Raw genomic sequence first — 15,661 nt, 5'->3', positions numbered from 1 at the left:
AACGAGAGAGAGAGAGAGAGAGAGGGGGGGGAACGAGCGAGAGAGAGAGAGAGAGGGGGGGACCGAGAGAGAGAGAGAGGGGGGAAACGAACGAGAGAGAGAGGGGGGAACGAGAGAGAGAGAGAGGGGGAACGAGAGAGAGAGAGAGGGACAGAGAGAGAGAGAGAGAGAGGGGGGGAACGAGAGAGAGAGAGAGATGGGGAACGAGAGAGAGAGAGATGAGGGAACGAGAGAGAGAGATAGGGGGAACGAACGAGAGAGAGAGAGATGGGGACGAACGAGAGAGAGAGAGAGGGGGAACGAGAGAGAGAGAGAGGGGGAACGAACGAGAGAGAGAGAGAGAGGGGAACGAACGAGAGAGAGAGAGAGGGGGAACGAGAGAGAGAGAGAGAGAGAACGAGAGAGAGAGAGAGAGAGAGAGAGAGGGGGAACGAGAGAGAGAGAGAGAGGGGGAACGAGAGAGAGAGAGAGAGAGAGAGAGAGGGGGAATGAGAGAGAGAGAGGGGGAACGAGAGAGAGAGAGAGAGAGGGGGGGAACGAGAGAGAGAGAGAGAGAGGGGGGGGGAACGAGCGAGAGAGAGAGAGAGAGAGAGGGGGGGGGAACGAGAGAGAGAGAGAGGGGGGAACGAGAGAGCGAGAGAGGGGGGGAACGAGAGAGAGAGAGAGAGAGAGAGGGGGGGAACAAGAGCGAGAGAGAGAGAGAGGGGGGGAACGAGAGCGAGAGAGAGATGGGGGGAACGAGAGCGAGAGAGAGATGGGGGGAACGAGAGAGAGAGAGGGGGAACGAACGAGAGAGAGAGAGAGAGGGGAACGAACGAGAGAGAGCGAGAGGGGGAACGAACGAGAGAGAGAGAGAGGGGGAACGAGAGAGCGAGAGAGGGGGAACGAACGAGAGAGAGAGAGAGGGGGAACGAACGAGAGAGAGAGAGGAGGGAACGAACGAGAGAGAGAGAGAGGGGAACGAACGAGAGAGAGCGGGGGGGAGAGGGAGAGAGAGGGGGAACGAACGAGAGAGAGAGGGGGGAACGAACGAGAGAGAGAGGGGGGAACGAACGAGAGAGAGAGAGAGAGAGAGAGAGAGAGAGAGAGAGAGAGGGGGGAACGAAGAGAGAGAGAGGAGGGGGGAACGAGAGAGGGGGGGAACGAGAGAGAGAGAGGGGGGGGAACGAGAGAGAGGGGGGGGAACGAGAGAGTGGGGGGGAACGAGAGAGAGGGGGAACGAGAGAGAGAGAGGGGGGGGACGAGAGACAGAGGGGGGGAACGAGAGAGAGCGAGGGGGTGAACGAACGAGAGAGAGATTGAGGGGGGGAATGAACGAGAGAGAGGGGGGGACGAACGAGAGAGGGGGGGAACGAACGAGAGAGGGGGAACGAGAGAGAGAGGAGGGGACCGAATGAGAGAGGGGAACAAGAGGGAGAGAGGGGGAACGAATGAGAGAGGTTGGGATGGGGGACTATCGAGAGAGAGAGAGAGAGAGGGGAGAACGAACGAGAGAACGAACGAACGAGAGAGAGAGGGGGAACGAACGAGAGAGGGTGGAACGAGAAAGAGAGGTTGAGATGGGGTAACGAATGAGAGAGGGGGGGACGGGGGAACGAATGGGAGAGAGAACGAGGGGGGGAACGAACGAAAGAGGGGGACGAACGAGGCGAACGAGAGAGAGGGGGGGAACAAACGAAAGAGAGGGGAGAACGAAAGAGTTGGGGAATGAACGAAAGAGACAGAGTTGGGAAATGAATGATAGAAAGAGGGAGATGGAGAAAGGGAATGATTCAGATGATGAGAGAGAATGACTAAATAAAGGAGGAGTTATTTGGAGAATTATTTATTTGAAGAATTGGAGAAGTAGAAGTGACGGAGAGACAGAAAAGGAAATGTGTGGTGAAGTCAGGTCATTTCCAACTCACTTAGTGAAGCTATGTTTTGACTGTACAAAGATTCTCTGACAGTCTTTAAGACATGAAGGAGTCCTATTCTATCCAGGTTTGAAATCTCGGACCCATTCCCTATCAGGATGTCTCAAGAAGTAGGTTGCTATTATTTGCAGTATGAGGAAGACCAAGAATTGGAGCCCGTTATCATTTGTATCCATTGGCATGTTGTTGTTTCTGACTCTAAATCTCAAGAAAAATAGAAAGATTTATTCTGCCTTCCATTTAAGTATCAAGTGCAAATTTAATTTGGAAATAGAAAGGATTCAGAGTGACAGATTTGTAAGGCACAGTATTGCACATGTCTGGGTCGCTCCCAGGTCAACCATCGCCACCCGAAGAGTCACGGTTGCCATGCCAGGGATCTATTGGCGTCGTTATGGGCAACTGCTCGGCGGAGGTGCTAATTTGTTAATATTCCTTCCGAGAGGCGTCTTAATTAGGTTTAAGATTCATGCCTAATTTAGTTATTATGTGCAGGATGAATGAACTAATGAACGTTCTAAGATTTCAGATCACTTCCTACTTAGAGTGAATTTATTTTTAATTTTTTGGTGAATGAATTGTTGGCGGGTTAACCTTGGTCTCATTTGTTTAATCATTGGAAATGGTCTGGGATTTTCTCTTTAACAGCTTATTGCAGAGGGTCTGTATTTACAGTGATAATGGAGAGTAAAAAAACTAAAAACATAATCATCAGAATATGATGACAAAACAAAAGGATCTCGATCGACTTTGAAATGTCTAAAACCAAATGGAAACTGTGTAGAAATAATGGACCTCCATTTCTAGTCTCTTCTCTCTGTCCAGCTTGCTAACAGTAATCGAAATGAAAGTTTAGAAAATTCCAAAAGCAATAGATGGAGGAATATTTTTTGCTAAGTTTGATGGCAAAGAAATATAATACATTTTAAGTGTGGCAATCCGGGCCTTGGTGAAGACTGAATGTGGCCTGCGGTGAAATGAGTTTGACACCCCTGATCTATATAAATAAAAAACATCTAGTTTCCAATCAATGTTGACATAGAAGGCGTAACTATGGCCCGTGGTCTGGTCAAACGGTAATGCTCTCTTCTACGGAATCATATACAATCCCCCCGCGGCGGGTCCCGGTTCCATCCCCACTTCAGCACTACACATTTCTCATCCCTCTATTCATTTGCTCCAATCTTTTCACAAATAAAATAAAAATATGTGAGGAGTTCAAAATTCCATCCTCCTTAAAAAAAAAAAGGAAGCTGTAATTATCTATTCGGTTTCTTTTTCTCCACAGATTCCGGCAGACCATCCTGTTAGAGACCATCAGTGGCAGGCATCCCAATAAGTCAAAAACTATCCTCTCTAGCCTTTCCTCTGTTTGTGTCCACAGGGATGGTTCAGTCCAGGTCAGGTGTTTGTGCTGGATGAGTACTGCGCCCGCTACGGTGTGAGGGGCTGCCACCGCCACCTCAGCTACCTCCGGGACCTGATGGACTACTCTGAGAACAACACCCTGGTCGACCCCACTCTTCTACATTACAGCTATGCCTTCTGTGCCTCCCACATCCATGGCAATAGGTACATACATCAAAAGCTCCACAAATTAGTTAAGTGTTGTATTAAAGCAACTACAGGTTTTTGCTTTTACTTTTTGCCGAACTGAAATGTTGTCTCCGGAGCTCAGATGGTAATTGTCAAGATGATTTTTTAAAATCTATAACCAGTGAAAAGACTCATCCCACTGGAAAAAACTGGTTGAATCAACATTGTTTACACGTCATTTCAACCCAAAAACGTAAATGTGATGGTGTGGAATCAACGTGGAAAACTGATTGGATTTGCAAAAAGTCATCGACGTAGGGAGAGGAATTTTGTCTTTTTTTCACCTAACTTTTAACTTAAATCCAATGTCATGATGACATTTTTTGTTGTTGATTTCACGTTAGTTTCAACTCAACCAAACTGATGTCTGTGCCTAGTGGGAATCTTGTTCACACTCTTCCATTCATTGCCCCTATAGGCTGTCATACACCCATAGAAAAGCTTGTATACTTTTTATTTCACATTTCAGAAATCAAGGAATAAGACATATTTAGTTAAAAGAGATAATAATAGGTAAAAGAGAAACGGTGGGCTTTTGTGTGATGTAAAGACGAGTCCTGCAAAGGGACTTGATAATACCACAATAGTAACCACCCACCACCGCTCTTTCATTGTCTATTTTTCATTTCTCCATTCTTTGAGATAGAGGGAGAACGTATACGGAGTCTCTGCATACAAATGATCACTTAGCTGTTAACTCTGCATCGGAGCGTAGTATGATTAGAAAATAAATACAGGTTCTATATCAGTTTTTAATAGGTTGGTAATTGTTCCCTTTTCGTCCTCCATGTTTTCTTCTTATGTCTTTTTCTTTGGTTTATCATTATTCATTTCTACACACAATTTCTGAAACTATATATGTTTGAGGGTTGATGTTTAGATTTAACCAAATATCCAAGGTTTTTACACAGAGAAAAATGTTCACGACCACCAAATAATTATAATGAAATATAATAATATTTTCTGGACATGAGTTGGTACAGTACTTTTGTCAAAAGCATGTCATTTGTTTCTTGTACTTAGTCTGATATGAGCAGTATGCCTTGGCCACTTGTCGGCTTAACAGCTCCACGCTATCCCTCTTAAGGCATCCGCATGCTTCCCATTATGATTACATTTTGTGACATTTTTGTTTGTTTTCATCTTTGGACACAAATATAGTTTCGGCTTTTCATGCACACATTTTTTCCTGAGGTAAGCCAAAGTTCAGAAGCCGAAGTCTACGACCCTTCGTCGGTGATTGGTCAACAGTAGGGATTCTTCAATAAAGTGTTTATTGTCATTCAATGAGACAACTACTTTTTATGCACATTTTTTCACTTGAGAAATACTGCACTAAACATCTTGGATGTAAAATTCCATGACTTAGACCTCTGCAAAAACTTCAAAATGGATTTCAGATTTCTTGAGTTACTGTATCTAGGAAGTGTATACTGACTACTGGGTCTCAAGATGGACTAACAGTGCTATTGCTGCTTTTTCCTCGTAATTCAAGTGAAGGTATTTTAAGGGAGTATGGGAGGCACAGCCAAGTTCTGCCAGGAGCAGTATGTAGATGCCTTTACGGCTATTAGTTTCCCACTTACCTCAAATAACCCCATGCTTGACTTCCCCTGTGATAAATGCTAATATATGTGCTTTCTCTCTTTGTTGAGTAATTTAGCCAATTAGAGAACGTAATGATTAGCCTCTGTGTAATCACCATGTATAAACAGGGGAGATTTGCTGGAACTGGCTTTTTGTCAGTTGGAGTTCTAATTTGAATAATTGATGCCTATTCAGTGCTCTGGTGCTGCCAGAGAGGGTGTGGAAGGGAGTGGAAGATGGCATCGGGTAGCATGAGGCCACAGACTGAGATGGAGGTAGCTTTATGCAACAGCCTTATGCAACCTGTGACCTACTTGTCTTTGTAAACGAAAAGGGGTGGGTCTTGGCGAATGTAACATTTATTTTAAATTATCTAAAAAAAATTGTCAGATCTGCCGTATACAAAACCCATGCATTTTCCTTGTGATGTGTGGGTGCACCCCTGCATTTGGGGCTTAGCCTTTGCACTTTGAGAACAGTAGTTGTCAAAGAACTGGTTGAGTGTACTATTTCCTTATCAGAGCTGCCATTTTTTAGCTGTCATAGGTTAGATTATGTTGCACAAAATACATTTCCGCTAGTACATTTCCCTTTACGTAGTCTTTTATAATCACACTCTTTGTACAATGGTTGTGAAAGGGGCTTGTGATTTCTGGAAAACGGTGTTCCTTGAAAAGGGGACACTTGCTAACTTTGACAACTTTTTGTGGATCATTGGTTTTGATTGACAGATGATGAAGAGTGGACTCATTGAGCTTTGCCACCAACATGAGTCTGTGCAGGTGTGGCTTGCATCTTCATGGAGACGGGTGTGTTTGGGAGCGGAGCACGGTTACAGCAGCCCATGGCAAAGGGAGCGAAAGGGCAGCACTGTGAGCCGTGTGAACAGCGACAGCGGACACATCTTCTGCTCACCTCCTTCTCACCTGTCACTTCCTATCCCCCGCTTCTCAGAGCCGTCCGGCTCTCATGGGCTCGGAATGTGACCGGAGCTTTTACTTCTGCCACCCTGACTCCTCATGCCACCCATCCCCTGTCTCTCCTAACTGCCAGCCTTGTCTGTTCCCCATGCTGCTAAAGGTAGGTGACACGCACACAGTGCCCTGCCACGTGTGGCCGCCGACTCACCATCAGATGACGCCCACTCCGTCGGATGTGATTTGCCCAGACATCCGGAGGTTTGGAGCGTGGTCGAAGACGACAGTCATCACTTACAGATGAGCCCTATCCACTGTAAACACCCTGACATGAAACTACAGATGTCCCGACAAGACTGCAGTAACCTACAGCCCCATCCAGGAGCCTGTTAACCCTTTGTGAGTGGGGGTCAGCGTTTAGCCCCAACTCAAACATGCTTGCTTCATTAAGCATCAACAATGCGTCTGCCCTCGACAAGCTGTCGCACCGCGCCCAGCTCTGACGTGTGCAGCCAAGCATGACAGGAAGTTTGATTGGATTTGATAGCAGTCAGAGAAAAGCTACTGCGGGAAAGCCAGTTACAAGCACAGGGGTTCTACTTGAGATTTTAATGGTCTATCAGGGTATTTTCAATTTGGCCTGTTGCCAACTTTTTGGTGTTAACAAGGCAGGCTTTGAGTGCTCGTATCCTTGCAACACTTTGAATGTTACAAGGATAGCAACATAGAGATGGTATGTATCAGAGGACTGAACAACTGAGTGACAGTCTGTTCTTTGTCCGACTCCATGCCACAAAACTGTCAGTATTGATCAATCGTGCAATCTGATGTTTTGCTTGTGTTAACGTGTCTATATTTGTATAAGGCATGTTGCCTTTGCTAAATGAAAATATTCCTTATCTTTGTTTATCTTATCTTTGAATTTTAGAAACTGGTCAGCTCACAGGACCCATGGGCTTGGGCTGGGACTAAGGCCTAGTGCAGGGATCATCTAGATTCAGCCATTGGACAATTTTGTTTTCTTGAGGGTTGGTTGGGGTGCCAGAACACTAATTGGAAATAATTTGTAGACTGCAAATTGACTGCAAGAAGCCCAAACAGATATATATTTAACTAAAACATAAAAATGTTAAACCTTGCTTACATTTGTATATGATCACGTGTCTCTCTCTTATGTGTGGGTATACTTGGGAACAGAGTTCCAAAATTTGAATTACTTGGAGCTGATTTCCTGGTGTTTTTACAGTATTTTATGTCCAACAATGAAAATTATAAATAATAAAATAATATACAGTACCAGTCAAAAGTTTGGACACACCTACTCATTCAAGGGTTTTTCTTTATGTGTACCATTTTCTACATTGTAGAATAATAGTGAAGACATCAAAACTATGAAATAACAGTGTTCAACAAATTTATATTTGATATTCTTCAAAGTAGCCACCCTATCTATGCCTTGATGACAACTTTGCACACTCTTGGCATTCTCTCAACCAGCTTCACCTGGAATGCATTTCCAACAGTCTTGAGAGTTCCCACATATGCTGAGCACTTGTTGACTGCTTTTCCTTCACTCTGCAGTCCAACTCATCTCAATTGGGTTGAGGTCGGGAGATTGTGGAGGCTACGTCCTCTGATGCAACACTCCATCACTTTCCTTCATGGTCAAATAGCCCTTACACAGCTTGGAGGTGTGTTGGGTCATTGTCCTGTGGAAAAACAAATGATACTCCCACTAAGCGCAAACCAGATGGGATGGCGTATTGCTGCAGAATGCGGTGGTAGCCATGCTGATTAAGTGTGCCTTAAATTCTAAATAAATCACTGACAGTGTCACCAGCAAAGCACCATCACACCTCCTCCTCCATGCTTCATGGTGGGAACCACACATGCGGAGATCATCCGTTCACCTACTCTGCGTCTCACAAAGACATGGCGGTTGGAACAAAAATGTCAAATTTGAACTCATCAGACCAAAGGACAGATTTCCACCAGTCTAATGTCCATTGCTCGTATGTCTTGGCCCAAGCAAGTCTCTTCTTATTATTGGTGTCCTTTAGTAGTGCTTTTTTTGGTAGCAATTCAACCATGAAGGCCTGATTTCACGCAGTCTTCTTTGAACAATTGATGTTTAGATGTGTCTGTTACTTGAACTCTGCAAAGCATTTATTTGGGCTGCAATCTGAGGCTGGTAACTCTAAATAACTTATCCTCTGCAGCAGGTAACTCTGGGTCTTCCTTTCCTGTAGCGGTCCTCATGAGAGGCAGATTCATCATAGCGCTTGATGAAACTTTCAATAGTAAAACCCTTGAATGAGTACTGTATGTTTTTTTTGTTGTTTTTTTGCTAAAACCACCCGCGGGCCAAATTCGCTGTTGGGGAACCCTGACCTAGTGTATGGCCAAAGGATGGGGAGGGAGGGCTGCTTTACATGGCCCTTATATCTTCATCTGGACGTTTGGGCTGGAGTGTGAGGGATGAACAGAACAAGAAATCCACTCCCTTTTTACCACGACATGAAAGAAAATGTCCTTGCCATCCCATGAGTGAGCATACTCGCCCACCCCTCCTAGCACTATCCTTTTTGTGTGTTCCTTTGGGATTAGCTGGTGCTTGTTAAAGGGGGTGGCAGCAGGGGGGGAGTTAATGAATTGACGGATTTAAGGAACAAGTAGTCCTTACAAATGCTGTTGTGAAGAGAGGGCTGTTTTTCATTGTAGACCAGGGCCTTTTGGGGATTGAACGGAGAGCAGTTGAAGTGAAGGCCTGATGTTCAGACACAATACACTACAAGCTTTTCATTGTTACTCCATTTCTTGAGATTCTTTTTTATAGTGTCCTTTATGACAGCTAAATCCCTTTTTATGTTTCTAATGTGAGGTTTATTATTTTACTCTAAAACCAGGCACATTTTGGATAGGATGGTTTACACTCATATTTATTATAGAATTACCTTAGTTAGCTTTTTTTGTAACTCTCTTGGCAGAGTAAACAACACACAAACAATTTGTAAAAGCTTCATAACTAAATTGCAATTCAGTTTCTCTGCTTCAACTTCAAGTCAAATCAAATGGTATTTGTCACATGTGCCGAATACAACATTTCACCTTACAGTGAAATGCTTACTTACAAGCCCTTAATGAACAATGCAGTTTTAAGAAAAATAAGTGTTAAAGTATTTACTAAAATAAACTGAAGTAAAAACAATAGTCACAAATATTGTTGCAGATACATCTCGTTCTTCCCTGCTAGAGGCTAATACATAATGTTCAGGGGCTCACTGCATACGCTTTTATAAGCACAACTCATTAACACAGACAACCTCACGACAGCGAGTGTTGTTTTGAGGCAGCGCCTTTTTTCTTTCAGTTGAAAGAAGCCCAGGAAGTCAAGGTTAGCAGTCCGGGTAGTGATTGCATTTTCTTCTCATTCCCCAGAGTGCCTATTAATGGGAAGGCAAAAAGAGAATGGAAGCTTTACAAACATTAAAGTGGCAATCTGTGATTGCTACATCCATTTGTTGACTTTTAAATGAATGATATATAGCCATTGATTCTTGAAAAATATAACTTAAATGAGCAACTGTCCAACCCCATCAGAACCCAAAATATAAGCTTTTTTGATTTTTTTTTTACATTGTTTGTAAACTATGTAATTCTAAACACACACAGTATATTTTCAAAACATGGTTAAAACTATCATTTTTATTTCATGGATGGTCAGTCCTTGCATCCATAGCCCCGTCTATGAATTTCAGAGTGGTTACTTTACTCCAGCCCCATCCCTTAGCTGTTTACCAAAAAAGGTGGTGGGGTGGTCGCTTTGTTGTTGTTTGAACTGCAGATTTTCCCTATAATGAAATGCTCATCAAAAATGTGCATTTTTTTTTTCAGGCCGGATGGGATAGGCACAGTCACTGAGGAAGAGAGAGAACAGTTTGAGGACATAAGAAGCCGTCTCCTGAGTCTATTGGACAACCAGATCATTCATTTTAGGTACTACTTCCTCTACGATTTGACATGATTACAAACAATGGTAAGTAGGCTTCATTTGTCAGTAATGCACTAGTAGCTGAGTATAATAAAAACCTTCCACACATTTAACCCCCTAAGGTCTAATTAGCATAATAAAAAAATCCCTATAAATCTGTCAGTTTAAGCTAGAGATATGTTTTTTCACAAAATCACAATCGTCTCTAGCGTCCGAATGGTTTAGTCTACAAACTATTATGACCCTTCTATGGAAAGCGTCTTGGGACTTGTCTGAAGTCGGTGCAGCCGATCTGCCAACTTCTGTCTGTAGCGTCCAAACAATTTGGGCTACACACTACAGTACATGTCGGTTGTTTTGCTCTAGGACGCCCACAGGCCTCAACACTCGTCTGAAGGTCCCCCGGGACCAGTTGAAAAAATGTATGGAAGTATATATGGAGACTGTTTAGTGCCAAATATAAGGGGTTAAATACACGTCAAAAATAATATTTTTCCTGATCTTACGAAAGCGAGTGTTGTTTTGAGGCAGCGCCTTTTTTCTTTCAGTTGAAAGAAGCCCAGGAAGTCAAGGTTAGCAGTCCGGGTAGTGATTGCTCTAAGATATACAGTACCAGTCAAAAGTTTGGACACACCTAATCATTAAAGGGTTTTTCTTTATTTTTACTATTTTCTACATTGTAGAATAATAGTGAATACATCACAACTATGACAATAACACATATGGATTCATGTAGTAACCAAAAAAGTGTTAAACAAATCAAAATATGTATTATATTTGAGATTCTTCAAAGTAACCACCCTTTACCTTGATGACAGCTTTGCACATTCTTGGCATTCTTTCAACCAGCTTAATGAGGTAGTCACCTGGAATGCATTTCAATTAACAGGTGTGCCTTGTTAAAAGTTCATTTGTGGAGTTTCTTTCATTAATGCATTTGAATCAGTTGTGTTGTGACAAGGTAGGGTTGATAATAAGATAGCCCTATTTGGTAAAAGACCAAGTCCATATTATGGCAAGAACTGCTCAAAAAAGCAAAAAGAAACAACAGTCCATCATTACTTTAAGACATGAAGGTCAGTCAATGCAGAACATTTCAAGAACTTTGAAAGTTTCTTCAAGTGCAGTCGCGAAAACCATCAAGTGCTATGATGAAGCTGGCTCTCATGAGGACCGCCACAGGAAAGGAAGACCCAGAGTTACCTCTGCTGCAGAGGATAAGTTCATTAGAGTTACCAGCCTCAGTAATTGCAGCCCAAATAAATGCTTCACAGAGTTCAAGTAACAGACACATCTCAACATCAACTGTTCAGAGGAGACTGCGTGAATCAGGCCTTCATGGTTGAATTGGTGCACAGAAATGACTACTAAAGGACACCAATAAGAAGAAAAGACTTGCTTGGGCCAAGAAACACGAGCAATGGACATTAGACCGGTGGAAATCTGTCCTTTTGGTCTGATCAGTACAAATTAGAGATTTTTGGTTCCAACTGGTGTGTCTTCGTGAGATGCAGACTAGGTGAACGGATGATCTCTGCATGTGTGGTTCCCATCGTGAAGCATGGAGGAGAAGGTGTGATGGTGTGGGGTGCTTTTCTGGTGACACTGTCAGTGATATATTTAGAATTCAAGGCACACTTAACCAGCATGGCTACCACAGCATTCTGCAACAATATGCCATCCCATCTGGTTTGCTCTTAGTGGGACTGTCATTTGTTTTTCAACAGGACAATGACTCAACACACCTCCAGGCTGTATAAGGCTATTTAACCAAGGAGAGTGATGGAGTGCTGCATCAGATGACCTGTCCTCCACAATCTCCTGACCTCAACCCAATTGAGATGGTTTGGGATGAGTTGGATTGCAGAGTGAAGAAAAAGCAGCCAACAAGTGCTCAGAATATGTGGGAACTCCTTCAAGACAGTTGGAAAAGCATTCCAGGTGAAGCTGGTTGAGAGAATGCCAAGAGTGTGCAAAGCTGTTATGAAGGCAAAGGGTGGCTACTTTGAAGAATCTCAAATATCAAATATATTTTGATTTGTTAAACACTTTTTTGTTTACTACATGATTCCTTATGTGTTATTTCATAGTTTTGATGCATTCTCTATTATTCTACAATGTAGAACATTTTAAAAAATAAAGAAAAACCCTTGAATGAGTAGGTATGTCCAAACTTTTGACTGGATGTGTAGGACAGACACTTCAGAACAAACTTCCTTAATATTTTTTTATGGGGGACTATCTGTTATTCAATGTGTTTGTACGGGCTAATAGCAGTAAAGCTAAATAAACATTTCAATCTATTAATTGTGTTCTATATTTTATTGGTGTACTTCATGGAGTCTTAAAATTCTAAATTAAACGGCAAAATGACCCTTGGTATGACATTAAAACATTTCCAATTAGCTTTATAGAACCCCCCAGGGCTTAGACTGTTTAGTGCCAGAAATAAGTGATAAAATAAAACAACAACAAATATTTCCTGATCTTTCTTATGTCTCTCAGATATAGGACAGACACTTCAGAACAAACTTCCTTTAGATTTGTTGGGGGACTACCTATTGTTTCCATGTAGTGAATCATTATTCAATGTGTTTGTATGGGCTAATAGCAGTAAGGGCAAAAATGATTTTTCATCAAATAACCCCTCCCCTGGCTTAGACATTGCTTAGACTCTTATGGGTTAAACAGGTGCAAAATGGTGTATATTGGATTCTTGGTCCTCCCTACATCTGTGAGCTGCTATTCACCATTATTGCCTTGTATGGCCTTATTGTCAGGGCCATTGACACAGATCCAGACCTTGAAGGATGGTTTGTTCAATGAACTTGCCCCATTCATATCCCTGAACTTTGGCATTTCAAACCCCTTCATCCCTGTGAAGGGCCCTCCATCTGGCCCCAAGGAGGAGAGAGGGTGGGTGGGGACACGGAGTCTGTAGAGGGCTGTTGAAAGCAGCGGGAGTCATTAACCTCACTCCTCAACGAGAGGCTAATGGCAGTAAACAATAGCCTAGACAATTTTGGGATTATGCTGATCAGCAGCAAACAGGAGCAGGGTGCGTGTAGTTTGTTTAGGATTAAAGGGGAACACAGTGAAGTTGTATAAGGGCTATAAGAGTCGTTTGGTCATTCCTAACCACGCACTAAGAAGGGACATGTTTGACTGCGAACACCTCAAATCCACTTAAAATATAATATCCACATTTAGGAGAGCTGTTGTCCGGTAGTTCAGCTTGGTACCAGTCAAGAGGACCAAAGTCCCTAGAGAATGTGTGGTCATGGGGTATTTATTGGTAATGTATGTATTGGCTGGTTGCAATCAAATTTCAAATCAAATCAACGTTTATTTGTCACGTGCGCTGAATACAACCGGTGTAGAACTTACAGTGAAATGCTTACTTACAGGCTCTAACCAATAGTGCAAAAAAGGTATTTGGGGAACAATAGGTAAGTAAAGAAATGGAAACAGTAAAAAGACAGGCTATATACAGTAGCGAGGCTATAAAAGTAGCGAGGCTACATACAGACACAGGTTAGTCAGGCTGATTGAGGTAGTATGTACATGTAGATATGGTTAAAGTGACTATGCATATATGATGAACAGAGAGTAGCAGTAGTGTAAAAAGAGGGGTTGGCGGGTGGTGGGACACAATGCAGATAGCCCAGTTAGCCAATGTGCGGGAGCACTGGTTGGTCGGCCCAATTGAGGTAGTATGTACATGAATGTATAGTTAAAGTGACTATGCATATATGATAAACAGAGAGTAAATTTATTTTCCCTCTCGGGGATTAATAAAGCACTATCTTAATTTATCCTATTTGCCTCTCACTTCTGACCTCTACTTTGTTGAGGCTTCATCACCCACAATTTAACCTACATATTTGTGCCGATCAATATTTTATCTGTAGTCAATAGATGGCTGTCCTGCATTATGTAGTGCAATGGCTTCCTTTCATGCATTAAAGGACAAATCCACCCAAAAACTATCTTTTGATATTTGTTTCATTAGTTCATTGTTGACATAGTCCCAAAATATTTTAATATGTAACTTTCAAAATACAGAAATCATCCCCGGATGATGCATCATATGATGCAAAATGCAGTTAAGCATTCCCACAAAATCTGATGTTGTAGGTGCACTGACCACTGACACTTGTGTCCACAGGTACTGTTTCCCCTTTGGCCGACCAGATGGCGCACTCAAAGCGACACTCTCCCTGCTAGAAAGGGTATGTTTTGCTGAAAAAGTTGGGCTATTGTTATTCTTTGAGTCTACAAGTCTCTGCATTCAGTTATTCATACTGCAGACAAGAATGTGTTGGGTTATCCTTGTGGTCTTCCACTAAAATCAGGTTTTCGGTCACTCTTGTAAGGAACAAGATGTCTGTTTTGTGGATTCTAGGTTTTGATGAAGGACATTACCACTCCGATTCCTCCTGAGGAGATGAAGAAGATGGTCAAAAAATGTCTGGAGAAAGCAGCCCTTATCAACTACTCCCAGCTGACCCAATATGCTCAGATCGAGGGTGTGTGCAAGCCCAGCTCACACGTGGTGATAATACTGTGTCGTATTTCACTGTCATGTCTCTGTGTCTGGGCTTTGTTCAAGTATATGCACATGATGTTGGTTTGTCAGTGTTCTTAATAGAGTATACTGGGTAGCTGTAGTGTTTTAGTGTATCTGTGTGCTGATGTCACACTGCTGGCATGTTTGTGTGTGCTAATGTCACAGCTGATGCTCAGGCTGCCCCGGAGAAGAGATTGGAGGACATGATGCGACTAGGAGAACTTTGTATTGAGGTCCTGCAGCAGAATGATGAGCACCATTCCGAGGTAGGACCATTCTGCCATACTAATGGTGTCACCCCTACCACACACACACACACACACACACACTATCACCGTTACAAACTCAATGTGCACCAGGGTTGGGGTCGATTCTGAATTGAGTTGCGAATTTTTCATAATTCTAATTCAGATCTTGAATTTGAATTTAATTGGCCACACCTCACAGGAAGCATACTTTGAATTAAAGGAGGTAGAATATTATTTAATTCAATTCTAATGGCATATTTATTCTATCAGCATAGTAATGTTTTTGACATCATGTATGTTTACCACCACCATGTAGCATAAGGTTGAAACATTTCATTTTCATGAAACACTCATTCTCCTAAAACAATTTGAAATAATGACAGTGTTCTGGAAATATTCTAAGATCATGTTGTGGGTTGTCAGTAACAGTTAATATACCACAGCGTTGTTAAATACTTGTTTCTGATTCGCTAGAAGGGCGTCCTGAGTGGCACAGCAGTCTAAGGTACTGCATCCCAGTGCAAGAGGCATCACTACAGTCCCTGGTTCGATTCTAGGCTGTATCACATCCGGCCGTGAGTGGGAGCCCCATAGGTCGGCGCACAATTGGCTCAGCTTAGTCCGGGTTTGGCCGAGGTAGGCCGTCATTGTAAATAGGAATTTGATCTTAATTGACTTGCCTAGTTAAACAATGGTTACTTTATAAAAATACAAAATCATTCCAGAGTTTGCATTACATTTAGATACATTTTTAAATCAGATGTATTTATTTTTTCCAAGAATGCATTAGACCAAATACTGCAGTATGGAAGGGAACAATCTAACATATCATGACG

General features: G+C 42.6%; 1 protein-coding gene across 1 annotated transcript in view; it reads left to right on the top strand.

Annotated features, from left to right (window-relative positions):
* Positions 1-2,014: 2,014 nt before the first annotated feature.
* Positions 2,015-15,661, top strand: part of LOC106584541 (calcium-dependent secretion activator 2) — a 95,408-nt gene continuing 81,761 nt past the window's right edge. Inside the window, exons 1-6 of the mRNA XM_082968253.1 lie at positions 2,015-2,026; positions 3,301-3,488; positions 9,911-10,012; positions 14,176-14,239; positions 14,413-14,536; positions 14,743-14,843. Coding sequence (XP_082824379.1) covers positions 2,015-2,026; positions 3,301-3,488; positions 9,911-10,012; positions 14,176-14,239; positions 14,413-14,536; positions 14,743-14,843 — 591 coding nt within the window. The remainder of the gene's footprint in view (positions 2,027-3,300; positions 3,489-9,910; positions 10,013-14,175; positions 14,240-14,412; positions 14,537-14,742; positions 14,844-15,661) is intronic.

The sequence above is a fragment of the Salmo salar genome, chromosome 23 (assembly GCF_965601325.2).
Source record: "Salmo salar chromosome 23, fSalSal1, whole genome shotgun sequence".
NCBI lineage: Eukaryota > Metazoa > Chordata > Actinopteri > Salmoniformes > Salmonidae > Salmo > Salmo salar.
This window is presented reverse-complemented; position numbering and strand designations above follow the sequence as displayed.